We start from the raw sequence: 20,369 nt of genomic DNA on the forward strand, positions 1-20,369 counted from the left end.
TATCATCTGCTACAATAGGATGGTTGCCTTTGCATAATTTAGATAGTAGATTAAAGTCAGAGTAGTATGTGTCAGGAGGGGTAAGGTGTTATACAGAGGCATTTGTTGGATCTTGTGGAGGTCCTAGTGTCTTCTCACATTTCTGTAGTTCAGTCTGAATGGAAGGAATGGAGTTTCTATGACTTCACAATACGCTCTGATTAATTTTTCTGAAAAATATTACCATTTTCATGAGTGAAAACTGTCTATCATTTATGAATAGGCCTGGAGGTAAGATGATGTTCTTTTTGTGAAACACTACTGAAAAATTTTAGAGAATGGGCATTGGCAACAGACTGCAGAACAATAAAATTCTATTACCACTAACATACATCTCGTATAAGAAGCATGAAGACAAGACAATAGAATTTAGGTGCATGTCTGAAAGAACAGACACTGTTGATGATCCACAGCTGTACAAAATATTTCGGAATTAATTCACTGACTGTAAATTCCTTTACATCAGCTGTATTAGGTATACTATCCAATAATGACATATGAAAATTTGTGTCAGAGCAGGACTCAAACCCACATTTCCATTTTTTGCAAGCAGCCGCCTTAACTACTTCCACTATCTGTGCACACTGCCCAGAGTGACCCAATCTTCTATATGTCACACTGTCTACATCCTTTTGTTGTAGTCCACCGGTCTGGCACAGATTTTCATATACCACTGTTGGGTAGTATAGTTATACCTCATGCGGATGTCAAGGAATTCACAGTCTGTAAATTAATTTTGAAAGGGAAGAGAAATCAGGGCTCGTAAGAAAGTATATAGACAGGCACTTTTCCCTCGCTCAGTTTGCAAGTGGAACTGGAAAGAGAATGATTAGTAGTGCTACAAGACACCTTCTACCATGGGCTGTATGGTGACTTGTGAATTACGTATGTACTTGTTGATTTCAAAACAGTGTAGTACAGCAGTATATTACAAATACACTAGCAGCGTCAATGAATGAGAGCAGTAAGTAGGCCTAGTACAAAATTCTAGTTCCTCTTGTTATTTATTTTATATTTTTGTGGTAGAATGTCAAATGATGATACGAACAAAAATATATGCCACCAATCACGTTATGATAGAATGTCAGAGAGTTAAAAAAGGAAATATTAAACTTCACGTTATGATAGAATGTCAGAGAGTTAAAAAAGGAAATATCAAACTTTTGTTCATTTTCACAACCATCCAATATTGTTTCAAAGAAAAGTCAATTGCTGCTAAAAGAAATTTCTGTGCAAACAGCACTACTTAGTATTCCATTTCAGTGTATTACAGCACCATAACACAATTAAAATGATCTAAGGTATCCTACAGTGAATATATTCCCAATACAAATGAAACGATTTCTACTTGAATTTGAAAAACTGTTGTTAGCCATTAAACCCTCAATTTTTGTTGAAGTCTTAGTGATAATGTCAATTACAGGACAACTTTATAATTCTAATTAAGGATGGGTTCACAAGACTCAGATTGTTCCATTGCCTTGTGTTCCCTGAATGGGTGCAGCTGTTAAACATCTTCATGTTCTCAACCCCAAATCTCATACACAAGTAGATATACTGCAATGATAGAGTACCAGTATTCTCCTCGGTGAATAGAGGCATACATGAGCTTCATAAATTAGTACCATGTATTGCATGGCTGGTTCAATTTTTGCCTTAAAATTTTCTCTGTGCATAAAATGAAGGCAGACAAAGAAATAAGTTTCCATTATCACTGGTGCTACCTTTGAGCAATATTTTAATTGCTACGATAAGCTTGTGCAAGATGTTACAATTATTCACTTTCACAAAAACTTACAATCTACCTCCAGTCCAATAAATCTGGTGTCTCCTTCTTAGTTAAACATAGCATCTTTGTATGAAAGCTGAGTGTTTGTGCGCACAAACTGACGTGTAAAAAACATGAGGTACTGTTTTGGGTCAATGGAAGCATCAGATTCCATCTGAATGCTTTGACCCATGACATAATGGTATTGTGGCATGTGATGACATTACGCCATGGAGTTTTTGAGTTGGTTGTGTTTGTAGATGTCGTGTTGTTTTATTGTTCGGTGCCCTCTGGTGGTGGATGTGGACGTGCTGAGTTTAACATGTGGTACTGGGTTCATATGAGTTTTAGTTGTCATCGTGCTAATGTGGTTTTAAGTTTAGGTAGTTGGTATGGTAACATAGGTTGAGGAAGTGTTTTCAGTGAGCTAGTAAGGTTTTTTTTTCTCTTTCTTTATGTGTTTGGCATTTTTGTTAGGTCTGATTAGTTTGATGTTTTTTGTGCAGAAAGAAGTCTGATTTTTTTAATCGCCTTTTTGTTAGGTACGTACATGACAGTAAAGTTCATGAGTGTATCATTATGTACTGAGATGGGTGATAATATGATGTCTGTCAAACAGTTTCTGCAAATGTTCGGACTTATTTCTGAATATGTTAGGTGTCACGTCCGTGGCAACAGCATAAGGTTGGCGAGACAGTTCCAGCGGCTTGGGCCAGAGACATATATATGTGGCATTGTCCGTGTGTGTGTGTGTGTGTGTGTGTGTGTGTGTGTGTGTGTGTGTGTGTGTGTGCACGCTCTGTTTTGGTTTCATTCTATAGTAATTATAAAATTATGTTGTTGTATATATTTATGGTAGGTAAGTTGCGGTTTAATTGGTGTAGTGAATATAGGGTATTTGGGTTTTTGAGTTGTTGGGGTTTTGGTTCCACTTTTCATAGTTGTAGATGTTGGTTTTTTGTTATCGACAGCTGTGGTTGAGTTATATAGGTCAAGGGAAATCTTTTATTCTACTTTTTGGGGTTGTAGATGCCGGTTTTTGGTATCTGTACCTGTGGTTGAGTTATATAGGTCAAAGACAGTGTCCAATTCCTACGGTTTTGTTGGTGTAGCAGAATTCTGTAATTTTTTTTTATATATTATTTGTTTTGGGATGGGGCAGTGTTCTTTTATTCTTGTATATTTATCTTGTCCACACCCTAAACCCCAATTTTTGATAGTTGTCCGGTTAGTTTTATTTTAATTTTGGAGTGAGGCATTATTGTGTCATTTTTATTTGTGTTCTTGTTTGTTGGCATGTTTATGTAGTGATGTCAATGTCATCATTTTGTATAAGCTGCAAGTAGCTGTTTCCAGCATACTGATGATTTCATGGGTCAAAGCACAAGGGTGGAATCGGACACTGCAATTAAGAGTCAGCCTGTTAGTTGTGAGCTAAGTGTAGCTAATTCCCAGAACCACTATCAGCAGATTCACAGGGCTTATATGATACGGAAACTAGTTAAATGTCCTGGATCTAATTCCATATGTTCCAAATTACTGTAGGCCACACAGTAAAAAGATATCCAGTGACCAAAGTATTTTATCTACACAGTACACTGTCTCATGTTAGAAGGGGTACATGGCAAGGTCAGCGTCACTTCACTACAACTGTAAATAATGATCACGGTTACAATATATACAACTGTACAGCATTATATGTAGGAGGGCTAAAAAGGCTACAGAGAAATACATGCTAAACCAGAATCACAATTAACACCACATTGCCACACTGCATATAAGATTGAAAAAAAGAAACAAAATTTAAAGCTTGTTGTTAGTAAGTTTTTGTAAACCAACTTGGTGCAGCAAGGAATATATATTAAAGTTTGTATGATTGAACATTGTCAAATGGAGGTGGTGTAAATGGAACCATTGAATAGCACAATATATGCCAAGAGCTTTGACCAATGACACACTCAATCAGTGAAGCAACCATGAGGTCATACAATCACATATATTATAACCATAAGAGTATTGGAACCCCACAAGGATACAGGTGTTTTGGGCAGGAATATTTTTTCCACAGTGAGCAGGAATTTTTATTGGGAATGTAAATATGGGTCAACTGAACCTACCAATATTAGATATCACTTTCATCCCATGACAATGATGATGGGATGTGACGTCATATTTGCACAAACAGAAAGAGAACAGAACAATGGCTGTATTTCTTTTGTGTCTATATTAGTGCTCGGAATATGGATTATGGGAGCAGACTTATCTGTAGCATAGCTCACAACCTAGGTTATATTGGAAGGTGACAGTTTTGTTATGAGTTGGTGAAGCCAATGATCATGACTGCGAAATTTTAGAAATGCGGAGATATTCACCTCTAGCATAGCTCAAGGTCTAGGCTATGCAGGAAAGTAGCCTGACAGTAATTGGTAAAGCATGATCAAAATACAATTAATCCATACGCTATACCACAGATAACTCTGTCACAACAACAATCATTTTTAAAAAGTGCTTGTTTTTGTGACACATTTCTTGGCTTCATCAACACACAAACTGTCACATGCCCATCTCACCCAGACCTCATATAATGACATCACTGGCAAATGCAAGATGACTGTAATGTAAACTTCAATACATTTTAAAATACACAACACCTAGTGTGCATGTATATGGAATAGATTAATGCTGCATGAAGTTTTAAATAAACTGAGAATGTAATGTATTTGTGACAGAAGTTGTCAGCAGTAATTAATATTAATATTTTCTATGAGTACAATACCACAGTGCAAAATGACCACAGGAAAAACAAACAAACAAATGTAACTGTATAACAGGCAGATAGTGTGGGCATGGTCCATCGAACACACAAACAACACAATTATAAATTAAGATAGAACCATTAAAGTGTCAGAATGTAAACTTCATATCGGTCAGTGCTGTATCTACCTTTTAAAAAAACTATAGTTACACTTGCTTAGTGTAGTGAAAATAATGAGTATACATGCAACACAACACATAACTAGTATAAAAAAGCAATTACTTTTGTTTGAAGAAATAGTACATCTTTACTAAAGGAATGGGAATCTGAGTTAGTCAAATGTGTAAACACGGTCTGTTCCCAGGGGGGAGGGGGGGGGGTGGAAGACGGCCGGTGGGGGGGGGGGTGGAGGGGGGGGGGGCAGAGAAAGAACAACGAAGTTTCAACTCACATGACACTTGCCCAGATGTTTCTCAAAAACCTATGCCTAGCCTGCTACCTTCCTTAAGAAGTAAGACCTCGAAGTCACTTAGTCTTCCGAATAATAGATGTTTTCCTGACATGAGGCAGATATCAAGAACTCTAACGCTTTGTTGGTGCCACAAAACACTTGATCGACATTAAAATATCTTAAATGCACCACTAACAACTGCGGTGTCGCGAGGAATAAAATTCACCAATATATTTTTAATAGTAAACAATTCAATTTGCCTCACGACAGTTTTGATAACTTCACCTACCCCCCATACCTCAATACTGCAGCCGGAGTGCAGCGTCAATCAAAACATTTGCATGTGACAGCTCGAACCAAAGATTATCTTGACGACCCTAGAGCTGTACCTTGATCTAACCGCGTATGTTGGCGCCACTGGAGATGTATGATGTTTATAGTTACAGATACAAAGGATTGGCCGGTGGATAACCGGTGTATGTTGTATGTGTGTAGTTGATAGACGTCAAGTCAGAAGAGCGGTGTAGAAGGGGAAGCAAAATGTTTGCGATTGTGTTTTACGCAGCTCTGTTATTTGCTACCACAGACTCTGCTGTTATATTTTTTGGTATGTTATTACTGAAGTTTTTCAGGGGCAAAGTTTAGCAAGTAACGAATTTTTGTATGGCGGGATGTGTAATTATACGGTAATCGTTATTGCCTTAGGAATCACTACACTTGTTTCATAATATGAAATTGCTTTAGCCATCGCAGCTGTAAGTTCTTATTACAGATTTGGTAACTTGGAGAGTAATTTGTAGTGAAGTAAGCAGCTTTGCAGTAGTGGTATTAAAACATCGCGGCTTTCCAATGTTGCACACTATAATTTCGAAGGGAGCCAGAGAGATAGTGTCTCCATTGTGACCAGTAGTTATCAGTGAAAATTTGATGACTTCAGTTATGACTGTTGAGTACTTGTAGGCCTAGTTCGTATCAGCCTATATAGTTTTCTATTGCTGTTATCACTCAGTTAATATTCTCGCGTCATCATTGTAAAATGACGGCGAGTCCGTAACCCCAACGAATCTCAAAAATAAAACAAAATATAATATTTAATCACTTGGCAATAAGTTATTTGTAATGAAGCAGCTTTGGTATTATCTTGAAGTCTTTATTTGATGCGTAATATGTTATGTCTGCAGAGTTTTTGGCTTAGAGTATTGTGAAATTACCGCCCCTCCCAAATTCAAGAACATCTTGTAGAAAGCTGTTCAAGGAACTTTGTATTCTAACCACTGCTTCTCAGTATATTTATTCCTTAATGAAATTTGTTGCAAGTAATACATCTCTATTTCCAACCAATAGCTCAGTACACTAGGTATAAGAAAAATCTATGAAAAGGCCTAAAATCACTTAGGCCTACCTTGGTCCTAAAAGGGCTCCAATATTCTGGAACACACATTTTTAATAAACCATTAAAAACTTGGTTTCAGATAAAGCACGGTTTAAACAGAGTTTGAAAGACTTTTTTATAGGCAACTCGTTCTACGCCATAGATGAATATCTTAACAGAGACTGTTAAATCAGCTTAAGTAAAAATATGTTACATTTCAGTTTTGACAACACTTGGTCACAACAGTCAAGATTAGGTATTCCGCATATGATAAATTTATTAAGAGTGGATAAAAGTCTTTCATTCTGACAGTGTGTTAATTCTGTAGTATTAGCTGTCGCAGTTTATTGCATTGTATTAACTTGTTTTCAAGTATCTCCTGACAAATGATCAGAGTAGCAAGTGTTATATGCAAATGTTTTATATTATACTTTGACATGTTCCACACCAACGAGAATCTCTCATTTTTTGGGTCTATGCAATGAAAACTGAATTTAATCCCAGAAATCTTGATTATGGGGCAGACTTACATGTATCGTGACCCGAAGTCTAGGTTAGCTTGGCAGGTAATAACGTGATCATAAGGAAGCTATGCGTCAGTATAAAGCTACTGGAAAAACTCTTAATTTGTTGGTGGAATATTTTTAAAACTTATGATTTTAGTTAAAGCATTAAATGAGGTCCGTGTCCTTCACCCCCGCCCCCCTTCCCAGGGATTGTCGTGTAATGTTAATAATGGTAGCATTTTTGCATCACATGAACAAACTGCCAAAAGTAAACACAGCTTCCAAGTACTTATATTTGCTGTGCTTTATTGCAACCATTCGACAATTTCTTACGTCAGGTTGTTATGGAGAAGTGTGTCAGTGCTATCCCAGTGTTTGAATAAGTGACATTTCAGCTGCCAAGAGCTGCTGGCAAAAAACATTCATTAACAACCAGTTCTGGTCTTCATATCATATTCAGGAATCTGAAACATATTTACAGCAGCCTACATGGCAATACATACTCTGTTGAGTCACTGTAAGTGAAAATTTTGGGCCTGATTATAAGAATAGACAAAGTTTGACAGTTGACACAGAATGGCATTTTATGTTATTTGCTGCCACAGTAATGTCATGTAGGCTGTTGGAAATAACATTACACACACAGAGATCAAACTGGTCTTCAAATAAGTAATTTGTCAGCAGTTCTTGATGGCTGAAATGACATTTTTCAAATATATATAAGCTGTACAAAGTATCCCAGTGTGTTCAGTATTCAGGTTAATTATGCACTGTGTTTATTTGCATCTCTGCCATTTATAAGTCTCTTCTGCCTTCAAAACACCATTTTTGTGTCACATTATTCACTTTCATGTTCTTATACTGAAGTTACAGAGCCCATTGTTCTCAGTTTAATGAAACATGCTTAAAAACAAATAAGGATAAAATACACCTTATGCATATACCAGAAAATATGTAAATTAAAATTAATATCAAAGTAAGTGATAATACATTCCATAAGAAACAAACTCCCCGACTTAAAGAGAAGATGAACGGAGTGGTGTGTAATTAGTTAAAGAACAGATGTCCTGTAAAGACAGGTGATTATAGTATCTGTGTAACTGTCCATCCAAAACGGACTTTATGGAGTGCATGGAAAATCTGTTTTATTTATTTACATGTCGATTTCTGTAGGACCTAATTGAGAAGCAAATCTCAAAGGTCATGGAACGAGTCAGTACATGAAATTACAACATAAAAGTAATAACAGATAAAATGTTTATGAACCCAAAAAAAGTCAATCCATAAGTTTAAGTAAACAGAATCTCCAATATAACGAAGAATCAGCTTAATTTTTCAAGGAACTTCTCGCCAGGAGTGACCCACGAGGAAACTCTTCAGTTTCAGTTTGAAAGTGTGTGGATTACTGCTAAGATTTTTTAATTCTTGTGGCAGCTTATTGAAAATGGATGCAGCAGTATACTGCACACCTTTCTGCACAAGAGTTCTGTTGAGTATTAACTGGGTGAAAGCTGCTTATTCATGGTTGTAAGTTTGATATTGTTAACAAGAAATGACAGTAAAGAATATGTATATTGAGGGGCCAGTGTCAAAATATCCAGACAAGTGAACATGGATCGACAAGAGGTTTGCGAACTTACACCACTTATTGCCCAAACTGCCAGTTTGAGCCAAAAATATCCTTTTAGAATAGGAAGAGTTACCCCAAAATTTAATACCGTATGACATAAGCGAATGAAAATGAGCAAAGTAGACTAATTTTCATGTCAAACAATCACTTACTCTGGACAGTATTCTAATAGTAAAAATGGCAGCATTTAAGTCAATGAACAAAATCCTGGACATGGGCTTTCTATGACAGTTTACTATCTATCTGAACACCTAGAAATTTCAACTGTTCGGTTTCACTAATCATATGCCAATTCTGTGAAATTGAAAGATCGGGTTTTGTTGAACTGTGTGTTAGAAATTGTAAAAACTGAGTCTTTTTGTGATTTATTGTTTGTTCATTTTCTACAAGCCATGAACTGCACTATTTGAAACTGATCTGAGCCAGTGTTGCACACAGTGTCCTTTACTACCAAGCTAGTGTCATCAGCAAAACAAATATTTTAGAGTTATCCGTAATACTAGAGGGCACATCACTTATATAAATAAGGAACAGGAGTGTCCGTAACACTGATTACTGCGCCCCCCCCTCCCCCCCCCCCCCCGCCCCTCCATTTGACCATACACCATTCAGACCCCACATCACCACCACTCTAAACACTGCGAATAATGACCTTTTGCTGTCTGTTGTTAAAGTATGAGTTAAACCAACTGTGATTTACTCCCAGTATTCCATAATGGTCCAACTTGTGGAACAATGTTTTGTGATCAACACAAACAAACACCTTAGTTAAATCAAGAAATATGCCTAGTGTCAAAACCTTTTCTTTAATCCATCCAGTACCTCGCAGAGAAAAGAGAATATAGCATTTTCAGTTGTTAAACGACTTCTAAAGCCGAACTGTACATTTGATAGTAAATCGTGTGATATAAAATGTTAGAGTTATCCTTACATACTCGGCCTTTTCAATTACGTTAGCAAACACTGATGGCATAGAAATAGATCTAAAATTGTCTACATTATACCTTTCTCCCTTTTTATAATGTGACTCTACTACTGAGCACTTTAATCATTCAGGAAACTGACCATTCCTAAAGGAAAAATTACAAATGTGGCTAAACACAGGGCTAACATGTGCAGCACAGTACTTTAATATTCTGCTAGGCACTCCATCATATCCACGAGAGTCCTTACTCTTCAGTGATTTAATTATTGTCTATATCACAGAGGAGTATTTCAGACATCGGTCCCAGAAAGCCATTATCCATGAGAGTTATACAATTCCCTGTAGAAACTAATTTTTTAATTTAATTCACTAGCAATGCTCAGAAAATGATTGTTAAATACTGTACATATATCTGATTTATCAGTAACATAAGTATTTTTATTATGAACTGACTGTGTCGTCAACCTTGTGCTGCTGACCAGACACTTCCTTCACAACTGTCCATATGGTTTTAATTTTACCCTGTGAATTATCTATTCTATTTGCATAGCACATACTCTTTGCCTTCCTGATAACATTTCTAAGCACCTTACAATACTATTTGTAATGGGCCACTGTAGCTTGATTGTGACTACGTCTAACATTGTGATGTAATTCCCATTTTGTTCTACATGATATCCTTATCCCACTAGTCAATACCGGGCTGCCTTTTACTGCTAGTAAAATGAATGTTCTAATGGAAAGCAACTCTCAAAGAGCATGAGGAACATGTTAAGGAAAGCATTGTATTTATCATCTAAGTTATCAGCACTGTAGACATCCTACCACTCTTGTTCTTTGACGAGGTTTAAAAAACTCGCTATTGCTGTTGGATTAACTTTCTGAAATAGTTCGTGATTACATGTGACATTTGCTTGACTGCAGAAACCTTTTAGTGTTAAAATTTGTGCATCATGGTCTGATTCACCCTTCTACTAACAGAATGCCCATCTAGAAATGAAGAATAAATAAAAATATTGTCAATGGCTGTGCTACTGTTCCCCTGCACCTTAGTTGGAGAAAATACAGTCTGCATCAGATCGTATGAATTTAGGAGATCTATCAACATCCTTTTTCTTCCACAATCATATACAAAATTAATATTGAAATCACAACATATCACTAATTTCTGGTACTTGCTAAAAGGTTCATTTCATTTAAAATCACCCAAATTAAAGAAATCTCGTTGTCATCATGTCACAGGTATTTGAGAAAATTTGATGTAAGAAAGTACATAAATAGAAAGTGATAAAATAAATTTTTTTAGATCAAAACTTAGTCAGGGGGGCCATTTTGAAATGTCTGGCATTTTCTCCATCTGGTGTCAGTACAAATGGTAGGTTGAAAGCTTTTAACTACTATAACTCCCTTATTTATAAATCGATTTTATTCAATTTGTTGTCATTAGAAAGATAAAAGGACCAACTATCACTAAACTATAAAAATGCTGCAACTGTGCATATAAATATGTGCAAATCTGTAATTAAAGCCACTTTTCAAAAAAAAAATTTTTTTACAAACTTCATGAATTTTTTTCATCAAAATCACAAGTTTCACCATTTTAAATTTTGTCTCAAAGAATTCCTGTAGTCATACATTTCAACATTAAAAAAATCAGAAGGGCGTTTATTCTGTTTAATCATTTAAAAGAGAAAGAATATAAATAATAATATACAAGTTTCATTTTGTGACTCTTACCTAGTGGTCACAAATTATGATCAGTTCTCATAAAACACATTCATAAAACTCTAAAAAGCATTCATTCTTTCAAACAAATTTTCAATGGACAATATTATGTCTGATTCAAAAGTATATAAACAACTAGTACTTGTGGTTGCACTAGGAGCAGGCAAAGTCATTAAAATGTTTTCATAAGGTATCCAGCAAACATCAGTGTGAAGTGGCCGTGAATAACTTGAGGAAGGGCTACTTGGACTCATGAACTTGACTTTTGCATCTCTGTGCGCTTCACTTATCTCTAGAATTTTTCCAAGCCACCACTGATTATCGTAGATAGCTGTGGCACATGTTTCTTCTTTAATTGTGTTAGAGGCAGTGTTTTGAATTCGAAAAGGAACTTGAATGAATTTAGTAGATGATGAAACACACTTTATCAGCAACTTATTTTCATTCAGTGGTTTGAAAAAGTGACAACCCAGGAATGGTAGAACCAGTCTCATATTGTTTGTGACATGGATGCTGTAAATTTGCTCTTGTTGCTAAACATTTAATAGTACCATCAACTCCATCACGTGCATATTTGTAATGAGTAGTGACAAAAAAAATTCCATTCTGCAGTTACTCCATGATCTTGCTTGTGATGGCACAAATTTAAACAGTTCTTTAAGTTTTTATATTGTGCAGAACTGCCATCACTGAAGTACATAACACGTTGGGTGTGTGGTAATTGTTCCAATACATAAGTTAGAGCAGTCTTCTGGAATACATAGAATGTGTTTGTATCATTCTGCAAACAGTCACTTATACAACACAATTACATTGACTTAATGCAATCATCTGTTTTTAAAGTACACCACAAAAGGACGAAGGGTGACTTGAATGTTCTGCCAGTGAAATCCTTGTGCAGCATCCTGAAGCAAACAGGTATAGTTTTCTGCAAAATCCACTATGATGCATGTAGTATCCATGTAGTATCAGGGAGGGTTTCTTTGCTTGATTTGAAGTAGTGACTCAGATTTTGATACATATGATGTGTTAAGTTTTGAAGTTTTTGCATGAGATACTCGACAAATTCATCGGTTGTCTTCATTAATGTCTCGTGTAGGTCGATCAGTTTGGATCCATTGTTTGAATACAACATTGTTACAATCTTGTAAGGACTCCACCTCCATTAAAACATTCCACAGTTCATATTCGTCAGGACACCAAGAACAGCAATGCAGCATGCACTCCTCATTTCCCAGATTGCACACAAGTTTCTTAGAAGTTCAGTGTACGATTCTTTCACATGTGCAGCATGCATTAACAGTTTTACATTTTGGTGTTACATGCATACACATACAGTTATGCAGTCCACAACTGTTTACAGTAACACATTCTTTTGGCCTAAGTTCACAAAATTTAGTAAAGCCAATTTTATCTTCAGGGTATTTTTCTCTGAAAGCTAAGTATACATCTTTCAGATTATGCAAATTTAGTCTTTTTGTCTTATACACTCTTTTGCCATTTCTGAAGGGGTGACTTATATCATCTTCACAGTAAAAATTCTGGACACGTTTTTTCACATCCGTACCTATTCTGTTTCCCACTTTATAACTCCCTTTTGACAAAATACCATCTTCTTTTAGCAATACCCTAGATTTCTTTACCATGTATTCGGTAGTGTTAAAAAACATTTGGATTTTTTCTGTACTCCATGAAGCTGGTGCTAAGGTAAGTATTTGTAGTTTTTCTTTAACAGAACTTCTGCTGAATTTCTCTAAGTTTTTGCATTAAAATATTACTCTGTACATTCAGCACTGCCCGTTTCTTCAGACACATTTTTCACTGGAACATGTAGCACTTCTGATGTTGTTTGCTGGATTTTTAAAGCTAAGTGACGAGACTTGGATCGAATGTATTCTGGACGCCTGTCTGGTGCTCTCTTGGTAACCTTAAATGGTGAAATTTCAAGTAATTCACAACTTTCATTGAGTTTTGAAGAGCTGTAGATGGATCTGGTGTGTATTCTTGATCTTCAACTTCACATTCATCCATCCCTGGAAGGTCATCCCCCATAGGAGATAAAATGTCCTTACGGCATGTTATGCACAGCTTGGTACCTGGGATAAGTCCAAGGGTTTTATATTTCCTTTCCATGGTTAAAGAAATAGGTTTCAAAGATTTCTTAGCAGTCTTTTCATCATCCTTCTTAAAAGGGTCACAGCAAATTCTTTGTCTTCAAATGTTCCCAAATACAGCCTTTTGTGAGAAGAACAAACTCTCTCAATATTTTCACAGGTGCTTCTTAGCTTCAATAATTCAATATCAGCTTGATTCAAGCTTGACATATCTTTATTTTTATTTATTTATTTATTTATTTATTGTTCTGTGGGACCAAATTAAGAAGTCTCCATGGTCATGGAACAAGTCGATACATGAAATTACAACACGATAGTAGAAACAGATAAAATGAAATATAAGAAACATATTCAGGCGACAATTCGTAAGTTTAAAAAAAGAAAATCAACAATGTAACACTGAAATTTGCTTAATGTTTCAGCTCTTCCAGGAGCTCCTCGACAGAATAGGAGGAGTGAGCCATGAGGAAACTCTTCAGTTTAGACATAAGTGTTTGGGCTACTGCTGAGATTTTTGAGGTCTTGTGGTAGCTTATTGAAAATGGATACAGCAGAATACTGCACTGCTTTCTGCACAAGAATCAAGGAAGTGCATTCCACATCCAGATTGGATTTCTGCCTAGTATTAACTGGGTGAAAGCTGCTAACTCTTGGTAATAAGCTAATATTGCTAACAACAAACGACATTAAAGAAAATATATACTGTGAGGGCAATGTCAGAATTCCCAGACTATTGAATAGGGGTCGACAAGACGTTCTCGAACTTACACCACACACAGCTCGAACAGCCCGTTTTTGAGCCAAAAATACCCTTTTTGAATCAGAAGAATTACCCCAAAAAATAATACCATATGACATAAGCGTATGAAAATATGCGAAGTAGACTACTTTTCGTGTTGAAGTGTCACTTATTTCAGATAGTGTTCTAATGGTAAATAAAGCAGCATTTAGCCTCTGAACGAGATCCTGGACATGGGCTTTCCACAACAGCTTACTATCTATCCGAACGCCTAGGAACTTTAACTGTTCCGTCTCACTTATAAATATGCCCGTTCTGTCTGATCAAAATATCGGTTCTTGTTGAATTGTGAGTTAGAAACTGTAAAAACTGAGTCTTACTGTGATTTAGCATCAAATTATTTTCCACAAGCCACAAACTTATTTCATGAACTACATTATTTGATACTGTTTCAATATTACACACAAGATCCTTCACTACCAAGCTGGTGTCATCAGCAAACAGAAATATTTTTGAATCACCTGTAATACAAGAAGGCATATCATTTATATAAATAAGAAACAGCAGTGGCCCCAGCACCGACCCTTGGGGAACACCCCACTTATCAGTGCCCCATTGGGACTGAACATCACTACCACTCTCAATATCCATGAGAGTTCTTGGTCTTTAGTGATTTAATTATTAACTCAATTTCCCTCTTGTCAGTATCATGGAGGAGCATTTCAGGTAACAGTCTCGGAACACTTTTTTCTAAGAGCGCTATACCATTCCCTGTTGGGACTAGGTTTCTATTTAGTTCACCTGTTATATTCAGAAAGTGATTATTAAATACTGTACATATATGCGACTTATCAGTAACACGGACATTCCCACTACGCACTGATCCTATATCCTCGACCTGTCTCTGCAGAGCAGCAATTTCCTTTACGACTGACCATATGGTTTTAATTTTATCCTGAGGCTTAGCTATTCTATCTACATACCACATACTTTCTGCCATCCTAATAACATTTTTAAGCACCTTACAATACTGTTTGTAATGGGCTGCTGCATTTAGATTTTGACTGTTTCTAACGTTTTGATATAATTGCCACTTTGTTCTACAAGATATTCTTATCCCTCTAGTCAGCCACCCAGGCTGCCTGCTTGTGCTAGTACCCTGTTTTAAACGTTCTAACGGAAAGCAACTTTCAAAGAGCATGAGAAAAGTCTTGAGAAAGGCATTATATTTATCGTCTACAATTATCAGCGCTATAAACATCTTGCCACTCTTGTTCCTTTATAAGGTTTACAAAGGTCTCTGCAGCAACTGGATCAGCTTTCCTGAACAGCTGATGACTATATTTAACATGTGTTGCAGCAAAACAATCTTTTAAAGTTAAAATTTGTGCATCATGATCTGAAAGGCCATTCACCTTTTTGCTAACAGAATGCCCTTCTAGTAATGAGGAATGAACAAAAATGTTGTCTGTGGTTGTTCTACTGTTCCCTTGCGCTCTCGTTCGAAAGAATTCGGTTTGCATGAGATTATATGAATTAGAGGTCTACCAGCATCCTCTTCCTTGCACAATCACTTATACAATTAATATTGAAGTCACCACATATAACTAACTTTTTGTATTTCCTATAAAGTGAACCAAGAACCTCCTCTAGCTTTAGCAAAAATGTTGTGAAATCGGAGTCTGGGGATCTATAAATAACAACAGTTAGAAGTTTAGCTCCGTTAAATTTAGCCACACCTGCACAACATTCAAACACCTTTTCAGTGCAGTACTTTGAAACATCAATTGACTCAAATGGGATGCCGTTTTTCATATACATGGCTACTCCCCCACACCGCAAAGAGCTCCTCGAAAAGCTGCCAGCCAACCTGTATCCTGGTAACGGAAGCCTCTGAATTATCTCCTTACTTAAGAAGTGTTCAGATATACCAATAATTTGAGTCAACATCTATAAGCAGTTCACTAACTTTATCTCTAATACCTTGTATATTTTGATGAAATATACTAATTCCCTCATTACTCGGATACCTAAGCTTTGTGAAAAGTGATTCCCTTGTTAGAGAGACTTCCCTTAAGCAGGAATACCTATCAGCTGACTTCAATCTAAAAAAGGTGCAGCTCCAACACCCACTACTGCAGTAATTTTCCCATGAGTGATCCCACCAACCCCACCTATGCTGTCACCTAAAAGCTTTGCCAACCTCCCCTTCTCATACCTGTTGAGGTGCAGGCTGTGTCTAGTGAAACCCATCCTGCTGATAGACTCAGACACCACTGAAATGTGAGCCATGCCTTCTGTCATCAGTGCACCCCCCGGAAGTCTCTTGTTATTACACCTGACGGCTGTATTAAGATGAGGCCGATCGTGACGCTGAAACAGTTTCACAAAATGCACATTCGTGTTTCCAGTCTGAGTGGCTATCTTTTCCAAGTCACCATCTATGTCATACTCCCCATCCCTATCAATACTATTACCAGCCCCACCCACAATCACTACCTGATCCTCTTTAGTAAAATCCCTACATAACTTCCCTATGTTAACAGTCACCTGAGCCAATCCTGCATTAGGCTTCACAATGCTGGTGAACTGGTACTCACTCCCCAACATTTCCTGCAACTGCTGGCCTACACCTTTACCACGAGAACTACCTAACAGCAGAACCTTCTTCTTTATCTTAGACTTTGCAACTGTCCTAGCCATTGTAACTGCTGAGGTCTGCTGCATACTTCCTATATCTACAGCTACTAGAGATTCCTCTCCACTAGACTCTGACAGTTGGTCATATCTATTGCAACCACCAATATTAAAACTATCTGAAAATCTCCTTCTGCTAGCAGATCTCTTGCCAACAGCCAGCTCCCATTCCCCAACCCCCTTCTCCCTCCTCATCCTATCTAGCTGCTCATGTGCGTTTTTCAACTGCACCTGAAGGGCACAAATCTTACTCTCCTGCTCCTCTATCAACTTACTACTTACTCGTGCTACATAACCTGCAGTTCCAGGAGAGGATCTCACCAGAATGCCCACTGCATCCCCCCCCCCCCCCTGCAAGTGAAAATACTTCGAACAAGTCTCACACCGCAATCCACTACTCCCGAACCTACGGCAAAGCCCACACTTCTCACTCATGGTAAAATTTTACAGTTATTGAAACAAGAAAACTACTGTATCTAAGTTCCGCTACGACAATAAGATGATGTTAAAAAACTGACTACAATAATCACAAACTTGCTCTACAAGGAAGTAACTACTATTATTGACAGTATTAATCAACAGCAAATGAGAATATAACAAAAGACTAACACAGAAAGAAAATCAAACATCTAATGACACAGTAACGAAACTGAAAGCAGTTCTCAAAAATTTCTTCTGAAATTATTTCATCAGAAAACACCAAGAACACCGGTTGAAGACTACTAAAGTTCCTAAATAAACCACTATACACAAACAATTAATTAGTACTTAGCTTTCGATGTGCCGCTATAGCTGCAACTGGTCAGCGCAGAAGTAAACACAGGTAAGAGGTTAAGTTGCTCGATACGAAACACTCACAAATATCAGATCACAACACAAGAAAGGCAGAGGTGAATGAAGAAACCACTAATTAGTCACTTATACAGTAAATATTATCACAAAAACTGTTAAAATATATATCTGAAACCTAAAAAATATATGAAAACTTAGAGCGATCTCACGCGCAGTCACTGCTTATGTCACACCAAGCTCTTCACTGCTTTTACTTTTCTTCTGACACACAACTGCTGACACAAAACCTAAAGACCATTTGTTTTCCATTGTGAGTTTTAATCAACTGTGTATATTGCAGAAAAGAATTGGATGGTTTGAAACTTTTTCGTGTTCTCTAATTACCAGGCATAATGGCTGCTTATGTAAGCAGCACAAAATCAAGACAAAAAGGTCCTTCGGGTATATAAAGTGCGCCCACACACACAGCCTTTGTTGCATGTGAGTGTTCCTGCTAGACTGAATTTTTAATTGTTGTTTCATGTATTGTTGATTAGCTATTTGAAACAATTAATTATTACAGCATTATTGAAAAAGTATAAGATCTAACAATAGAGGACAAACACCCTTCTGATTTAATTTTTTTTTTTTTTTATGTTGGAAAGTATGACAGTAGGAATTATTTGAAACTAAAATTCAGATGGTGAAACTTGAGATTCTGCTAAAACCCTGAAATTTGCAAAAAAAAAAAAAAAAAAAAAGTGAGAGATTACATTAATTACAAATTTGCAAACATTTGTTGCTTAGACACAGCACTTTAAAAGAATAGAGCTATAATATAAAAATTGTTACTTTCCAGTGACACCAAATTGAATAAAATTGATTCATAAATAAAAAAGTTATAGTGGTTACGAACTTACAAGGCACTTGGTTTCTCAATACCAGTTGGTAGAAGGGGCCCACATTTCAAAATTGTCTCCTAATTACAATTTTGGTCAAAACAATCCAGAAAAAATATTTTAACCCTAACTCATTATGTACATTTGTACACCAAATTTTCAGAAAAATCTGTGACATAAGGGCAATGGCCACTAGGTGATTTTGCATGAAATTACCCATAAAGTGAATCAAGAACCCTCTCTAGCTTGAGCAGAAATACTCTGAAGTCAGAGTTAGGGGACCTATAAACAACAAAAATTAGATGTTTAGTTTCACTAAACTCAATTGCCCCTGCACAACATTCAGATATCTGTTCAGTGGAATACTTTCCCCCCCCCCCCCCCCCCCCATACATGGCCACTCCTCCACTCTGTAAGGAACTACTTGAAAAACAACCAGCTAATCTGGCAAAGGAAGCCTCTGAATTGTCAAGTGTTGCTCCAATATGTATAAGCAGCTCTGGTTTTGAGCACAAGTAATTTCCAAATGAAATTACTCAAATCTAAACAAATAGAATATTAATCATTGGTGGCACAAATTTTGTAGACACTTGGATGCAATTCTTATAGTGCCTTAACAAAACACCTGCCAGACATAATGACTGCATAGATAATGGCACTTCAAAAACAGGTAAACATGGCTCACTTGAATATCATTAAGCCATTGCTATTTGACCAAAATAGCCCACTTCTGAGACTATTTGGAGTTGTAAATAGTCACATGAGCCTGAACCCAGTATAGTGATGTATACATTACATATCACAGATGCTATCTGCACATTGACTGGTACTCCATTTCAGCAGGTATCACTCCTCATGTGAAGCAAATAAAAATTTCTTCTGTAGTAGTAGCCACCTATAATAAATGCTGTCCTACCACAAATACCAAGAGCCCATGACAAAAGAATTGCAATCTTAAGTCTCTTGGTTTTAATCTTCTTCCTCTGCTGCTTAGTTATGAATGAGAACTTATATGTAACTGGTATCATTCTGTGAATCCATTATGGCGAGTCCTTGTGTAGTACAAGGCGCTTGAGTATCTTCAAGTAACTAGAAACTGTCAAGCACAATGTGCTAATGTTGTCATAGTTCATGAGTGTCTCGATGTACAGACACACACGTATGTTCTTTTCCATCACTGAGAGAAAATATATACCAATATTGACTTCAGCTGGATTTCCCCAAAGGACTTCCGTCAAAATTTTATAACAAAATGTATTCAATATTGTACTACAAAAATATAAATAAATGCATTATTAGTAAACAAGATAGAATCATTCCAGTACCTGGTTGATGTGTATCAATAAGAACATAAACTGGAAAAATTGTGCTTTCGATCTTAGTAGATATATCTTAGCAGTTAAGATTGGCACATTTTGGTGATACAGAAAATTTCTATTCTGCAGTGGAGTGTGCACTCTTTTGAAACCTTGTAGCCAATTAAAACTATGTGCTTGACTGGGGTTCAAACACGGAACCTTGACTTTTGTGCGCCATGCTTTTACTAGCTGAGCTATCCAGACATGACTCGTGACTTTCTAAGATGTTCGGAAAGTAGAAGAGGTACTAGCTGAAGTAAAGTGGGGTGGCTTATAGCCAAGGTAGACATCAATCCACAACTCACTGTACTAGTAAAAAACTGTTCAGACCTAATAGTTCTGCAGATGAAGTAATTGGGGAAAAGATATGATATAAAAGAAATTTATTAGTTTCTTAAGGAAGATGAAAATTTAATTGTAATGGGTATCTGGAATTTGATGCTACATGTGCACCGCCGTGCTGAGGCACTCGGTCTTGTCTTGGCGGCCGTTGAGAATGGAGCTCCCGTTGGATGTTACCACCAAGTGTGAATTGCGTGCAGTTATTCGGTTTTTGAATGCAAAGGGCACTGCGCCAATTGAAATCCATTGCCAATTGACGGAAGTATATGATGAGTCAT

General features: G+C 36.8%; 2 protein-coding genes across 2 annotated transcripts in view; one reads left to right on the forward strand and one right to left on the reverse strand.

Annotated features, from left to right (window-relative positions):
• Window positions 1–5,130, reverse strand: part of LOC124556360 (integral membrane protein GPR155) — a 179,626-nt gene extending 174,496 nt beyond the window's left edge. Inside the window, exon 1 of the mRNA XM_047130326.1 lies at window positions 5,014–5,130. Coding sequence (XP_046986282.1) covers window positions 5,014–5,015 — 2 coding nt within the window. The 5' untranslated portion in view covers window positions 5,016–5,130. The remainder of the gene's footprint in view (window positions 1–5,013) is intronic.
• Window positions 5,131–5,435: 305 nt separating this feature from the next.
• The window catches only part of LOC124554872, a 40,184-nt gene continuing 25,250 nt past the window's right edge, over window positions 5,436–20,369 (forward strand). Inside the window, exon 1 of the mRNA XM_047128540.1 lies at window positions 5,436–5,620. Coding sequence (XP_046984496.1) covers window positions 5,554–5,620 — 67 coding nt within the window. The 5' untranslated portion in view covers window positions 5,436–5,553. The remainder of the gene's footprint in view (window positions 5,621–20,369) is intronic.

The sequence above is a fragment of the Schistocerca americana genome, chromosome X (assembly GCF_021461395.2).
Source record: "Schistocerca americana isolate TAMUIC-IGC-003095 chromosome X, iqSchAmer2.1, whole genome shotgun sequence".
Lineage (NCBI taxonomy): Eukaryota > Metazoa > Arthropoda > Insecta > Orthoptera > Acrididae > Schistocerca > Schistocerca americana.